The sequence below is a fragment of the Ziziphus jujuba genome, chromosome 5 (assembly GCF_031755915.1).
Source record: "Ziziphus jujuba cultivar Dongzao chromosome 5, ASM3175591v1".
In the NCBI taxonomy this organism is placed as follows: Eukaryota; Viridiplantae; Streptophyta; class Magnoliopsida; order Rosales; family Rhamnaceae; genus Ziziphus; species Ziziphus jujuba.
The window spans coordinates 22,754,564-22,769,918 of record NC_083383.1 but is presented as its reverse complement, the minus strand read 5'-3'; the positions used below and the strand labels follow the sequence as shown (position 1 = coordinate 22,769,918).

At 29.7% G+C, this 15,355-nt stretch overlaps 2 protein-coding genes across 2 annotated transcripts; one reads left to right on the top strand and one right to left on the bottom strand.

Annotated features, from left to right (window-relative positions):
• The first annotated feature begins 823 nt into the window (after positions 1–823).
• On the top strand, positions 824–1,249 carry LOC132803779 (uncharacterized). The gene has a single exon (XM_060817299.1). The coding sequence runs from the start codon at positions 824–826 to the stop codon at positions 1,247–1,249; it is 426 nt and encodes a 141-aa protein (XP_060673282.1).
• Positions 1,250–8,793: 7,544 nt separating this feature from the next.
• LOC107421401 (auxin-responsive protein IAA9) lies at positions 8,794–14,074 on the bottom strand. The gene is made up of 8 exons (XM_048476344.2): positions 13,887–14,074; positions 13,610–13,662; positions 11,891–12,320; positions 11,580–11,806; positions 10,929–11,155; positions 10,658–10,799; positions 9,715–9,776; positions 8,794–9,270 (listed from the first exon to the last, which is right to left on the bottom strand). Exons 3-8 carry the CDS (start codon positions 12,281–12,283, stop codon positions 9,233–9,235), a joined length of 1,089 nt encoding a protein of 362 aa, XP_048332301.2. The 5' UTR covers positions 12,284–12,320; positions 13,610–13,662; positions 13,887–14,074; the 3' UTR covers positions 8,794–9,232.
• Between the last annotated feature and the right edge of the window lie 1,281 nt (positions 14,075–15,355).

Sequence of the window (15,355 nt, the reverse complement as noted above, 5' to 3'; positions counted from 1 at the left end):
ATTTTATTAACATCTTTAGTCTTAGTAATTGACTATGACTATTAGCAATAAAGTACATTATTTAAAATATTGAGTGAGAGTAGGTTATATGACAATATGACCTTTGGTTTCCACTATTAGCACAACAATGTGAGAAATGACGTCTTGAGACATTTTAATTTCATCCTCCCTACAAAAAGTGTTCACTTAGATTAATAATAAGGTTATCTTCCTAGCGATAGGATATCAAAATGTTTTCAATATTGACCAATCTTATGGTGACATTTTTTAGTTAAGTTTTGGAAATCCAAAATGGTGGGCTACAATAATAAAGATGTATTTAAAGTTGTTAATTATATATTGACTAAATAAAATGGTAGTTAATAAATGTAGAAAATATGAGATATATTGATTTAACATTTATTAATTGAGAAAGTTCAATAACAGCAATATGACTGAATAAAAGTAATGTGACTGACCTTACAGCGGCATGCTATTCAGGAGTTGAACAATCGTGGTAATAGTGGTTACATATTTTTTATTGTAATTTTTGTGCATTATACATCACGTTTAGTATGCTAAATATCCATACCATGATATTTATGTATGAATTTTTTTACTTTATTTCAATAAAATGTCCAATCCAATTATCACTACTTGCTAATGAAAAATTGATTAGTGAAAATTTTATCAACATGATCTTACTACTTTGTGAAAACTATAAGTTTGTCCTCAAGGAGGAATTTCCTCCAAAACATGCCACCATTGCTCTTCAAAATGTTTGAGATGCATATCATAATTAGATTCAAGCCAACAACAAAGACTGATGCTACCTGTTAACGAGATGTCTGACATGCTGAGAACTAAACAGGAAAAGATGGAGACTGCATATGAGATAATGGAGTCTCTACAAAATATGTTTGAGCAACTTTCTAAACAACAGTGCCATGAAGTTGTTAAAGCATTAATGAATGCTAAGATAAAGAGTGGTACTCCGGTCCAAAAGCATGTGATTAAGATGGTTAATTATATCAATGAGGCTAAAGTCAATAAGACAATGATCGAAGAGGCCACCCAAGTGGGAATGATTGTAGAAACTCTATTCCCAAATTTTCTTCTATTTAAAAGCAACTATTTTATGAATAAGTTGAAATACAATATGACTGAGTTGCTAGATAAGCTTCAAAATTTTGAATCAATTTCAAAAGAGAAACATGCTGAAGTAAATGTTGCTCAAGCTCAATCTTCCTTGAAAAAGAAAAAGAAGTAAACTGGAGAAAGAAGCATGTCGACTAGTGGAGGCAAGTCTAAAGAGAATGAGAACAACAACAATACCAAAGAAAAAGACAAGAAGCCAAAAGGGAAATGTTTCCATTGCACTATAAATGGGCACCAGAAGAAAAGTGTCTCAAATAAAAGAAGAAAGGTAAATTTGATTTATTTTTCTTAAAATCTGATGTCATTGAAAATAATTCCTCACCCTAGATGATTTATTAAGGAGAAACTCACCATGTATGTTCTTTTTTGGAGATGTTTAGTCATTTCAAATAGCTTGTTGATGGGGACTTCACAATGAGATTAGGTAATGACATAGTGGTGTTGGCTAAAGTAGTGGGAGAAATTAGATTTCATTTTAATAACAATAAATTTCTTGTTTTGAACAATTTTATAATATTTCTAGTTTTCATAGGAATATGATTTCTATTTCTAGATTGTTTGAACAATTATTTTAAGTTTCTTTTGATGGTAATTCAATTATTATTTATAAAAATTGTTTAAATATTTGTGATGGAATTTTAAAATTGGACCCCTATATGATAAGAGCAAAGTCTAACTCACTGCTTAATACTAAAATGTTCAAAGTCGAACAACCAAAACATTTAAAAAATAAAATAAAAGATTTCTAATAATGATGATTACATACCTTTGACATCTTAGGCTAGGTCATATAAACCTAGATAAAACTGAAAAACTAGTAAAAGATGGTTCTTTAAGAGAATTAGAAGTTGGTACTCTCCATTTTTTTACTTCTGGTTGGAAGGTAAAATGACTAAAAGACCTTTTATAGCAAAAGGCCAAAGAGCCTTACAACCCCTCAAGCTGGTACATTCAAACGTTTGTAATCCTATGAATGTGCAAGAAAGAAGAGGTTATGAATATTTTGTCTCATTTATTGATGATTATTCAAGGTATGGTTATATGTTCGAATGCAAAAGAAATATGAGAGTTTTGGACAATTCAAAGAATTTATTGCTGAAGTTGAAAAACAATTAGGTAAATCAATGAAAACTCTTCGAGCAGATTGAGGAGGTGAATACCTTGATAATGAGTTCAAGGATTTTCTAGTTAAGAATGGAATCTTGTCTTAAGTCACAGCACCTAGAACACCATAATAAAATGGTGTTGCAAAACAAGAAATCGATTCCTAAGACATCCTTAGAATTATAGAATAGGGCCTAAACCCAGTTTATAACATATTCGAATATGGAGGTGTCCAAGACTATACTAAAAGGAAAGATAGGAAAACTGGAACTATGTTCAAAACTATGTCTATTCATAAGTTATCCAAAAGAAATAAAAAAAGGTTTATTTTATAATTCTCAAGAGAAAAGGGTTTGTATCGACAAATGCCACTTTTCTTGAAAATGATTATACGATGAATTACAAACCTCGAAGCAAAATAGTTATAGAGGAGTCACTTTTTGATGAGATCAAATCACAACCATCAACTATTGTTGAATAACAAAATGAAGAGACCATATATCTAGAACAGGATTCATTACCACCTCATCATAGTGGGAGGGTTATTAGATCACCCATTCGCTATCGAGAAGATAAAGAGGCATTAGCTGCCATTTTTGATAATGATCCATAAACATATAAAAATACAATGGAGGATCCTAATTAAGAGAAATGGCGAGAGGCTATGTACCTTAAAATGGAGTCCATGTACTCTAATTCAGTCTGGAAACTTGTAAATGGATTTACATGATAAAGAGAGGAGTGGATAGGAAAGTAGAGGTTTTCAAGGCTAGGCTAGTGGCAATGGGTTATATCCAAAAGGAAAGAGTTGATTATGAAAAGATTTTTTCATTAGTGACCATGTTAAAATTTATCCACATACTCTTATCCATTGTCGCATGTCTTGATTATGAGATTTATCCAATGGATGTTAAGACAACATTTTTGAATGGATATCTTGAAGAAAGCATCTATATGGAGCAACGAGAAAGTTTTATTGTTAAAGGATAAAGGCAAAAAGTTTGCAAACTAAATAGGTCTGCATATGGACTTAAGCAAGCGTCTAGATCATGGACTATAAGATTTAATGAAGCTATCAAGTGTTATGGATTTGACCAAAATGTTGATGAGCCTAATGTATACAAGTACATCAAAGATAAAAATGTTGTCTTCTTAGTTCTTTATGTTGAATATTCTACTTATTGGGAATAATATAGAATTGCTAACAGATGTAAAGAAATGGCTAGCTAACCAATTCTAAATAAAATATTTGGGAGAGGCAAGCTATGTTCTTAGAATTCAATTCATTCGAGATTGCAAAATCAAGCTATTAGCACTATCTCGAGCTTCTTATATTCATAAAGTAGTAATTAAATTTGGGTTGTAAAACTTTAAGAGATGCTACTTACCTTGTCACCATGGAATTACTCTCTAAAGAGGAGTATCCAAAAACATCGTAAAAGGAAGAAGAGATGAGCCAAGTAACTTATACATCTATAGTTGGAAGCTTAATGTATGTTATAATGTGTACAAATTCAGATATCTACTATACAGTGGATATTGTTAGTCATTTTCGATCAAATCTAGGATCTGAGCATTATGTTGCAATCAAGCATATTCTCAAATATATTTGGAGAACAAGAAACTACATAATGGTATACTCAAGTAGGGATTTGATTCCTGTTGGACATATAGATTCTAATTTCCAAGCAAATAAGGACATACAAAAATCCACGTTTAGATCCTTGTTCACTCTTGGTGGTTGAGCCATAGTAAGGAGAAATACAAAGCAAACTTGTACTGTCAATTCCACTACGGAAGTCGAATATGTAACCGCTTATGAAGCAACTAAAGAAAGTATATCGCTCCGATAGTTCTTAATAGATTTGGAAGTTGTTCAAAATATAGATAAACCACTAACACAGTTTTGTGATAACAGTGGTGCTATGGAAAATTCGAAAGAACAAATAAGCCATAAAAGAAGGGAGCACATATAACGCAAGTGTCATGTGATTGGAGAAATTGTGTAAAAAAGTAATGTGTCAGTTCTAAAAGTTGCATCAAAATACAACCTTGCTAACCCTTTTACTAAGATATTGCCTGCCAAAAGTTTTAAGGATCATCTAGAAGGTCTAGGATTGAGGGACATGTCTCATCTACTTTAGGGCAAGTTGGAGATTGTTAGGGATAGTATCCTACAGGTATATTTACGTAAATATACATTGTTACTTAATAAAATAAAGTTATATTTATTTTTATATTTATGCTTGCATTTATTATTAGTAACAATTTATAAATATCATGAAAATTCCAAGATTATTAATATGACCTTAAACTTAATATGTAATGGTTATATAGATGAGGATAAAGTTTAAGGATATAATATAAAATAGTGTGTAATTAATAATAAAAATTTTGGAATCTTTAATTAATCAAAATTACTACTATTGTCCGTTACCATTAAAAATGGAATAGTCGTAATCCGAACTATTAATGTAATACATTGAAATGGAAATACATTATATGATAAGAATATATAGCACTGGACCAAATAAATATGGAATTTTTAATAATATTCGTCATTTATAAAGTACTCATATTTATCAACATGACGATTATATATGAAACGATATTAATCCTGAGTATTTAACAAACTCTTATTTATGACATTGTATCTTTTGATTTACTTGGAAAGGTTTATTATTTATGATGAATTAAAACCTTATATATTGGAAACATAGTGAAATAGAAAGCTGGGAATAATAAATATAGATATGGAATCTATTCCTTCTGAATCGGAAGTTAGAAAAATAATTCTCTTAAATGATAATCCAAGTCGTAAACAATCGAGTGATCAATTTACAATTAGATTGTAATTAATTGTTTATCAGAGAATTATTGAAATTCAATGATAAAGAAATGATTTGAGAGAATAACAGATATTGGACCTAGCTTTAATTGTAAATTTTTTATGGAGGATCGGTCTATATGTAATGATTAAGTCAGTGGACTATTCAATATTTTTTTTGAGTAATTAATTATATACTTTAATAGTGCAATTCCAAGTTTTTTAGTGGAGCGATACAAGAATTGATAAATAGATGTATATTTACTGGAACTTAAATTATAGATCCATAAGTCCCCATGTCATCTCCATAAATACTTGTATTGAACATTAAAAATATATATAAAAGCATAATAGATTTAAAATTATAGAATTTTAAATTAATTATTTTCATTCAATAAAATGTGACATAAAAATATTTCCTATTTCACATATTTATGTCATTAGAAATGTTGTAGAATCGAACCTAGTTAATTAAATTAATTATTTTATTAAATAATATAATTATTTATTAAGAGATATGTGTTTGATTTATTTAGATAAATTTAAATAATTAACATTAACTAATTAAAAAAATTATTTAATTAAGATTATCTTATCTGATATGGTTTTCAAATTGATTAGTTTTAATTATTTAGAAAGGTTTCAATTAATTAATGTTATCAAATCTATTTTAAATTTTGAAAATTCAAAATGATTAATTTAAAATGTTAAGTTTATCTTATCAAAAATGGTCTTTGTTTTATCTAGTCGAATATCATCTTTGAATTAATTAAAACGGTTTTAATTAACTAAGATAAAATATAAGAGTTTCAAGTCTAGTAGAGAAAAAAAAAAAAAACATACGTGAATATTTTTCCATCTTCTTCTGTGTTGAGAACAAAAGGCAAAAAAGTAAGATACAAAGAGACTAAAAATTTAATCTTGTGATTCTTTCGAGACATTCACTCATCCGTTCATTGGTAGAAAGCTTGGTAAGGAAGGTCTCTGATAAAAAAAAAGATATTTTGATTTTTTTCTAATAGCTTCAAAGGTATTTTTATTTTACCATTTATGTTATTAACACTATATACATTTATAATAAATTCTGATCATAAAGAATTTTAACAAAATTTTTGAAATTGATTTAGTTATTGTTCCACTATTTTTTATCCCCAGATCCAACATAAAAGTTACCTCCCTTTAGGTAGGTCTCTTGATTAGAGAATCCATTTAAAAATTTCATTTAATCTTCCTTGAAAAGTCCTTTATCGAATTCAGATACTAGGTTAACTAGTTCTCAAAGCGAGCATCCAATCTAAGTAAAGAAATCCAAGAATATGTGGTAATCTTAGAATTTCACTTGAAGCACTCACTCTACTTTGAATAGGTTCGAATTTTGTAGATAGGAAAAAAGAATTGCTTCAACGATATGTGTAATCGTCAGGTATATTTAATCCAAAGAATTTGAACATGTCTTGGTTCTTTATACCAATGTATCTTGTTCTATTCGAATTATATGATTAGAATAAAAATAAATAATATGGAACGTAGTTGTCCAATGTAGATAATTTGGATGATTTGAATCCATCTGGACTCTGTGTACTGAATGTATCTAGTTCAATTTGAATTATATAATGATGTATAAAGTAATTGTCCAGTATACATAACTCAAACAGTTTGAGCCCATCCGAGTTGTGTATATTAGATGATACATGAAATAGGCATTTAGTATACTCAAACGATTTGGACGATTTAAACCCGTATATTATTTCTTCATGATTATATAATTTGGACAAAGTGAAAATCTCAAGTATACATAGTCTGAACAATTTGAACCCATCCAAGTTCTATACACTGGACACATCAAGTTTTATTTGGATTATATAATTTAGATAGAAACAAATAAAACATGACTTTGTAGTGTACCTACAAATTGGGTAAATTATATTTAAGGATAAATTGTAAATATGTGAACGATACGTGAATTATTTTTTAGTGTAATATATCAATATAAGTAATAAAAATTAAATTAAAAATGAATATATATATATATATATATATATATAATGTAGTATAGTTATTAAATTACATAGTTTGAATAAAATCATCATAAACGATATTGAATTGTCAATTCATAACTCGAACGATTTGAACAGTTCTAGATTTTGTATATCGAATAATATATGAATTAGGTATTTGATATACGTAACTCAGACGATTTGAAAGATTTAAAACCTGTTCTTATACATAACTGAACAGATTTTGTTTCTTCCAAATAATATAATTTAGAAAAATAAAAATCTCCAATATACATAATCTAAACAATTTGAACCGTCCAAGTTCTGTACGCTAGCCATATTATGTTTTATTTGGATTATATAATTAGAACATAAACAAATACTATAGAATTAGGACAGAGACAAATAAAACGTGAATCTGTCATGTACCAACAAATTAGGTAAATTGTATTTAAGGGTAAATTATAAATATGTGAACAACATATGAATTATATTTGAGAATAAATTAGGTGTAATATATCAGTAGTAAAAATTAAATTAAAAATAAATATATTAGAATGTGGTGTAGCTATTCAATTATATGGTGTGAGTAGAATCACCATAAACAATATTGAATTGTTAATCAATCTTGATATATTAAATGACAAAAAAAAAAAAAAAAAAAGAAAGAAAGAAAACCCTTTATTTAATAAAACAAACATTTTGGTGTAAAAAAAAATCTGTCAAAATTTTCTTTAAACTTGACAAATATTCTGTAATTCAAAATTCTGCTAAATAAACTACTTACCCAAACAAGGGTAATAAATTTTTAAATTTTTTTCAGAATGTTAGCTATTTTTTTTACATGTTGAGTTTGAATTGAAAAGAATTAAAATGATTAGAGGCCAAATTATAGTTTCCTAAACAGACATCTAAAACCAGGGAAAAAAAAAAACATAGACATCTAAAACCAGGGAAAAAAAAAAAAAAAAAAAAAAAAAAAAAAAGGGAAAGAAAGAGCTAATTTTCAGTTCACCCTATTTTTTACTTTAATAACAAATTGGCTTTTAATCTTTTGAAATCCTTGCAATTACAACTAAACATAACATAACATTGTAGTATGATAATTTCACCATTGTTAACATTGCCATCTACATCCCCAGGAGGAAACAATGATCCCAAGTTTGATTTCTCACACTTCAAATATCAAAAAAAAATTTAAAATTAAAAAAAAAAAAAAAAAAAAAACAAAAACACAAATATGTCCATTGCCATCTAAAATTGTTACCCCCTAATTTTTATTGAAACAAATTTGCTTAGCCACAAAGGATTTAACATTTTCTATCTTATTTCAGTGTCAACTTGCCACATTAGTCCAAACCAGAATTCCATGAAGAACTGTGCTGGCCGTGAATCTTCACGAGCCCCTGTTGGACAATAAAAATACATCATATAATCAGAAAAGCACATGCTTGGCCTCAGTACTTTCCGACAACAATATCCAAAATAGCCTGGCAATACCCCAGCAGTTTTACTTGATAATAGTTAGAGACTTTGTCCCATCTTCAAATCCTGAATTTTATTGTTTTTCTTCAGCTCCCAATTGGAAAATGTAAAAATATTCAAAATATGAGAACAACATATATATAGGATTATTCCCCGGGAATACACGGTCCAGATGCAATAATCACTAGCATTTTAACTTCTAAGTTCAAGTTTGATCATATACCGAGCAGAAAAAACCATACAAAAGAAAAGAGAAGATAGATTACACAAACAATACATACATATTCAAGGCACAAACAACAATTTCAAAGTCAGTAAGGCATAATCTGGAGGTCTTGTGTGGTAGAAAGCATACAAGGCAAAGTTGAAGAAAATGCACTTTACAGACTTTACGAGACCCTGTATATGGAAACAGGAACTTGCCCACATAAAACTTCATACGCACTTCCAGATATGGATGGTCTTAGTTTTTAGGAGTTTAATAATAATGTCAATAATCTAGAAACAAGCTCGCAGAACATTGACTGCATGGCATATGGAAAACGTAACGATCTAGTTGTAATAGCATAATAAAAGCACCTATGCACTATGTGCCTTCCAGTCCAGCACCTCATGAAGCTTGTAATTTCGAAATCCATAGACTGCTTCCTGGATGAAGAGCATCTGCTTTGCACATTAATGGCTAGGTTCTGCTCCTGCATTTTTCCATGGCCCTTGGAGCTGCACAAGACACTGAAATTAAAACAACTCTGACATTCAACCGTAAACTTAGATTAATCTAGCTTTTTGGTTTTTGTCTTTTCCTCATCTTGGGAAATTATGTTACATTTCATTTAACCAAAATGTAAATGCAAATTGTGCTATGCAACTAATAATGAACATGTATTGCATAGTATCCATGTCAACCACAAAGTGATGCAAGAATGAAGCTTTATTCATTAGATAAAATCTAGCAATTGTTAAAGCTACAAAGTTCGAATATACCACTATTTTGAAAAGGAAGGAAGAGGGCATATATAGTTGGACAATCTATCATGAGTGTCTCTAATCAGATATTTATACTATTTATAGCTGGCATAAAATAGAATATATACACACATATATGTGTGTGTGTGTGTGTGTGTGTGTAAATAGCTAGAAAAATGGACTGGATAATATTCTTACCTAGGCCAATGGCATCAGAACCCTTCATAATCCTCAGTCTTTTACATGTTTCTATAAACATCCTGTCAAAATGTACAACCATTGGATTAGAATGAAGATCACCCATGGAGGTTACTCAACATATATTTCAGCTCGGAACGCTAGTGTGTTATTCATTGACATTGAATGAGGTGGTGCAAATTGAAATTAATCAATGGTGGACAATGAGGAACATAACCCTCATCAAAGCATATTAGTACACCATAAAAGATGTAGACGTTTTGAAATTTACAAATAATATGTCATGGTTACAATCACTCGGGAGTTGATTGACTTTCCTGCATTTTGTTCATTTTAAGAACATGATGTCAATGATCATTAAATTCTAACAACCACATACATAAAAATTGATGCAAGCATGCAACTGACTTCCGGGGCATATATATGGTTTAACTTGCATTTTGCATATTCACACAACCACTACACATACATGATGCTTTTAATTACTCTTATGCCAAACCAAATGAAATTGTTTCTTTCTCTGTATCATAATAGGTACTACTCATGGTGAAAAGGAAGGAAAAAAAAAAACAAAAATAATAGTACTAGAAAGAAAAACAAGGAGAACGAGGGAGAGAGAAGATGAAGAACAGTGATTTAGTGTTGCTAAAATACAATACATGATGCTTTTAATTACTCTTATGCCAAACCAAATGAAGTTGTTTCTTTCTCTGTATCATAATAGGTACTACCTCATGGTGAAAAGGAAGGAAAACAAAAACAAAAATAATAGTAATAGAGAGAAAAACAAGGAGAAAGAGGGAGAGAGAAGATGAAGAACAGGGATTTAGTGTTGCTAAAATACAATAAGACAAGGCCATATTTGGTTGAGATAAAATCATTAACTTCTGAAGTAACATAGTGCAATTAAGAGAGAAGCAAAAATGCAGAGAATGGAACTTACTTCCAAGGGACATCACCCACTAGCATCCAGTCACCATCTTTGTCCTCATATGTAAGTACATATTCAGAGCCATGAAGAAGATCCTTCAGCTTGCTCTCACTCAGAATCTCCTTGCCCAGAGGTCCATGAGATCCACATTGACCTGACATTCAATAGAAAGAGCAGTAACTGGATCCATGTAAACAGTGATTTGGTTTTGGAAGAGCAAAATTTCGGTTTCAAATGAACTAAAATAGGTCTTCTAATCAAATTGATCACTGAAATAGATCACCTATGGTAAAACAGCTGAACATCTTCTCAAGAGCAGAAGACAGTTCCTGGTATGCAGAGTAATTGTTCAAGTCTACTTTCCTCAAATATGGAGCACCATCCATGCTGACCTTGACAAAGATAGCCCCAGGTCCAGCTTTCACATCAACTTCATCCGTGCTCTTTGAAGTAGTAGCCAATGAGTTCTTCCTAAATGATCTTATAGGTGGCCAACCCACTACCTGTGCCCTGCCATACAAGGAAGATTAAAGACCCTTTTCATAGACAATTGCTGTTGTTTTAGCTTCCGTTTTCGCTTTCGAGCAGTAGGAAAAGCAAGCTAGAAGTTGCAACTTTTCGAAAAGCAAGTAAACAATCTTCTCAAAAGAACTCTTTAATACAACAAAAGTTGCTGCTTATTTATTGCTTATTACTGAGAATTACAATTGGTAAAAGGAGTAATTGAATTTAACTTTCAGATTCTCAGTTTTTCCAATGAGTTTCCATTAACCATTAAAAGCTAGATGCTAACAATTTTGGTTCAGTACTCTTCTAAATAGTTCAAATACTTAATAAGCTTCTAATCCTTATAAACCAAAAGTAGCTTGGTTTTTCGAAACCCTGCCAAACAGTACCTTATTCCTAAATCTGTAAACAACCCGGCGCCACTTACTTCAGAGCAGGTGTGCTGCTATTATCATTTGCAGAACCATTATGATTTAGCCTGGTTTCGTTTGCAGCATGAGGCCTCCCTTGCACTACATTTGGTGGTGCTTCATCTACCACTTTAGCTGATTGAGTCCCAAGGTTGTCAAGTGCAGAACCAGCTTTCAATCCGAAACTTGGAGATGGTCTAGGTGACAGCATCACATTTATTTCTGCATTGGAAATATATTTTCCCTGCAATAGAGAAGCTTGATCTCAGAGTGAGACATAATAATAAAGAAAAAGAACCCAATTCCTGTCACTTAAAGGCAGTTTCACCTCTGCAAAACCATCCATAGCATCAGAAAATCCCCTTTTGTTGCCAGATGCAACTGGTTTCTGTATAGGAGTATAGTGAACATCACTGGAAGGATGCAATGGGAAAAAGGGTTTCTCATCAAGTCGAGTTGAGCTTAGCCTAGGCTGCGGATCTCTTTCCAGAGACTGGGATCCAGGAAGCCCAAGCCTAAGTTCTGTAGCTTTCAGATTCATACTTCCTTCAGTCTTATCAGATACAGTGGAAACCACAGAGCTGTCCGGGGTAGAACAATCAGATAATCCCATGTAGTTGCGCTCTTTCAATTCTACAGTTTCCAAGGAAGTCGAGGAAGCCAATAATGTGACATTGCTTTGACCCTCTTCTTCTCCAACATCAAGCAGTGGCGGAGACATCAACTTTCATACAGAAAAAATCCTTCCACTTTATAACCTGCTAGATGTCACACCAGATAAGGTTCATTAGAAAACTCTACAACACCCAAATTTCATCCTTGTCCTCGTACCATGAATTAAATAGAAACTAAAATTAAATAATCTGTTTAAAAAAGAAAAGGAAAATGAAAACCAGAAATCTTTCAATGTACCAGGGAACAAAAATACAAAATAAGCTACATCTGGACATCCTTGATGGCAAACAAATTAAATGGGTGTAAGCGAATGATTCAATTTGAGACTTCCCTAATCTAATCAAGCATCCCTATAGCCACAAATTATTCCCAGCCGGTGAACTATGTTACAAGCAACAAAGGCCAAAGGAAAAAAAAAAATATATATATATATATATTAAATCATAATAATATTGAGGCAAAGTTCAGCACGATAAAATAAAACAGCGTGAAGCATAAGGGTCTTTGAAATCTTTACTTCACTAGTAAAAATGGGTATAAATTTAATAAATAAACATAAATGTATAACCAAAAATGTAATCACTTTACCATAGAATCAGTTTAGTGTCGAGGTGCTCAAACAATATTAAGAAAACATAATATGCAGAAAGAAGGAAATTCGCAATCACCAGCAACGTAGATTCAAATGTAAAACCCATTACAAAACACGAAATTATTTGTGGATTTTGCAAATTTCAGCACTAAAACGCGTCAAGACATGGAAGGTCCAAATGGGTATTATCTGAGAGACTGATTCTTTGTGTCATAAACAAAAATGTCCTATCAGTATTTAAATACAGAATATTCAAGCAGAACCTAAATCTCAGAAACAGAGACTCAAAATAAGCTTCTCCTTGCAGTTTTATATTGAATATCTTTTTAATAGTTATATATATATATATATATACGGAAATTCATAAGTACCGTTTACATAATAGATGGACTGTATATATATATATATATATAATATATGAACGGATTATATATATATATATATAATATATGAATCAGTACAATTTTTTCACTGAAAAAGAAGAAGCACAGTATGAGCCCCAGTAAGAAATGCCAATAAAATTCACTACCAGGAAAAAAAAAAAAAAAAAATCTGGTCTTTTCTTTGTTTCTAATAATGTCAGGGAAAAAAAAACTAAAATTTAAATTTGCTAATTTATGTGGAAGGGAAGAAACATTAATCCACCCCGACACAAGCAACTACGCATTGCACCAAAAAAATAAAATAAAATTAAAAAATTAAAAAATTAAAAATAAAAGAGTAAAACTAAAGCAACACTCAGAGAGAAAAAGAAAAAAAAAATTAAAAATTATTTATCACCTTCAGTTGCTTCCCTTCAAGCTCTGAGCAACTAAACCACGGAAAATGTGGGACTGCAAACCAATCAGAAACAAAACAAAGCAAAAATAAGAAAAGGTACGATCACAATAAAATAAAAAATAAATAAAAAAATGAAAAATCTCAGGAGAATAAAAACAAAAAATTACTTAACAAATAATCATTTTAAACCTCAAACAACAAAAACAAAAACAAAAACAAAAACAGAAACAAATTGCAAGTGAAGTGAGTAGCTCAAAGGTGAAGAAACAGTTTTTACCCGAAGATGTTGACTTAACCCACCAACAAAAATAAAAAAAATAAAAAAAGGAAAAACAAAAGCTACTTTTGATTGAAGAAGCTCTTCGATTTGAGCAGAGAAGAAGAAGAATAAGAAGAACCTGAGAGAGAGAGAGAGAGAGAGAGAGAGCTAAGGACCCTCCATTTGGCAGAAAGTAACAAAAGCTCATTTGCTGTCCGATGTGAAACTCTATGCATTAAAATATTACACATTTTTTATATTCACCCCAAAAAAAAAAAAAAAAGTGTCTGTCTTCTACCAAAATTTACTAAAATAATTTTTTTTTTTAGTAAATTAAGTTTATAACTTTAATTTTCTTTTTTATTGCTCTTTTCTTCAAAATTAACTTCCATTTTATAATTATAATAATTTAGCAGCTGCCAAATTTTGAATGCTAAGGATGTGATAATTTATTATTTTGTTGACATCTGTTTGGAAATGCAAATAAAATCTTACATCGATAAGAAATTTTTGAAAATTCCACTGTATAATTTAAATGAGCTATTTTATATATTATCAATTAGTTTTACATTGCAACTTTGCTTGGTTGCAGACTGTCTACACATGTTTTATCATCAGTTGATGCAATCTACACTCTTTTGGTGGTATGGAAGCCAAATACATATATATATATATATATATATGTATATAGTTATATATTTGTTATTGCTATTATTATTATTATTATTATGTTAGTTTTTGTTATTTCATTTAATTCCATTATCACTAGTATTGCGAATAATTTGCTCTTTTTTTTTTTTTTGGTTCTTTTTTATGAAAGTTATTTTTTCCCCAAAAAAAAAAAAAAAAGAAAGGAAGGAAGAAAGAAAGAAGTATTTGTTGTTTGTTAATAAATTTAAATTATTAGACAGATAAAAAAAAATGTAAGATATTTTGACTTTCCAATATATAAGGATATTTTATTTTGGAGAACATGTGCATGAATAGAATAGCTATCCATAATATTAAATTTTTCTTATATATATTTGATACATTTTCACATAAATAATTAATAATTTATTATTTGAAGGAATATTTATTTGTTTTTAAAAACTCAAAATTTTTATTTTTATATTATTATTTAAATATATTTTTATCATTTTTATAATATATTTAAATTTAAACCGTTTATCACATTTAAAAAATACATATATAAATATAAAAGTTGATTTTGCATTATTTTAACCAAATTGATATTTTTAGAAGCTAAAGTTTAAATATAATTCTTTATTATTACCAAACATGCACATTTAAATTATTTTTTTATTATCATGAATAGTTTTCCTATTTCATTAGAAATAATCATTTTGTAAATCAAAAATGTTCCAAAATTTAAATTTAAGGGTAAAGTACTAAAGCATATTAATTCCCTTTCTTTCTTAAAAAAATTACTAGTAAATTGTCATACTTTTATATAATTAAATTTTTTTGAAGGAAATCAGTTAAAT

Bases quoted from the DNA above. Each gene is read 5' to 3' on its own strand.
- LOC107421401 (XM_048476344.2), bottom strand. From the start codon at position 12,283: ATGTCTCCGCCACTGCTTGATGTTGGAGAAGAAGAGGGTCAAAGCAAT. The intron at 11,156-11,579 runs GTAAGTGGCGCC...CTTGTATGGCAG, and splicing joins AGCAGCACACCTGCTCTGAA to GGCACAGGTAGTGGGTTGGC. The intron at 9,271-9,714 runs GTAAGAATATTA...TGTCTTGTGCAG, and splicing joins TTCTGATGCCATTGGCCTAG to CTCCAAGGGCCATGGAAAAA.
- LOC132803779 (XM_060817299.1), top strand. From the start codon at position 824: ATGTCTGACATGCTGAGAACTAAACAGGAAAAGATGGAGACTGCATAT.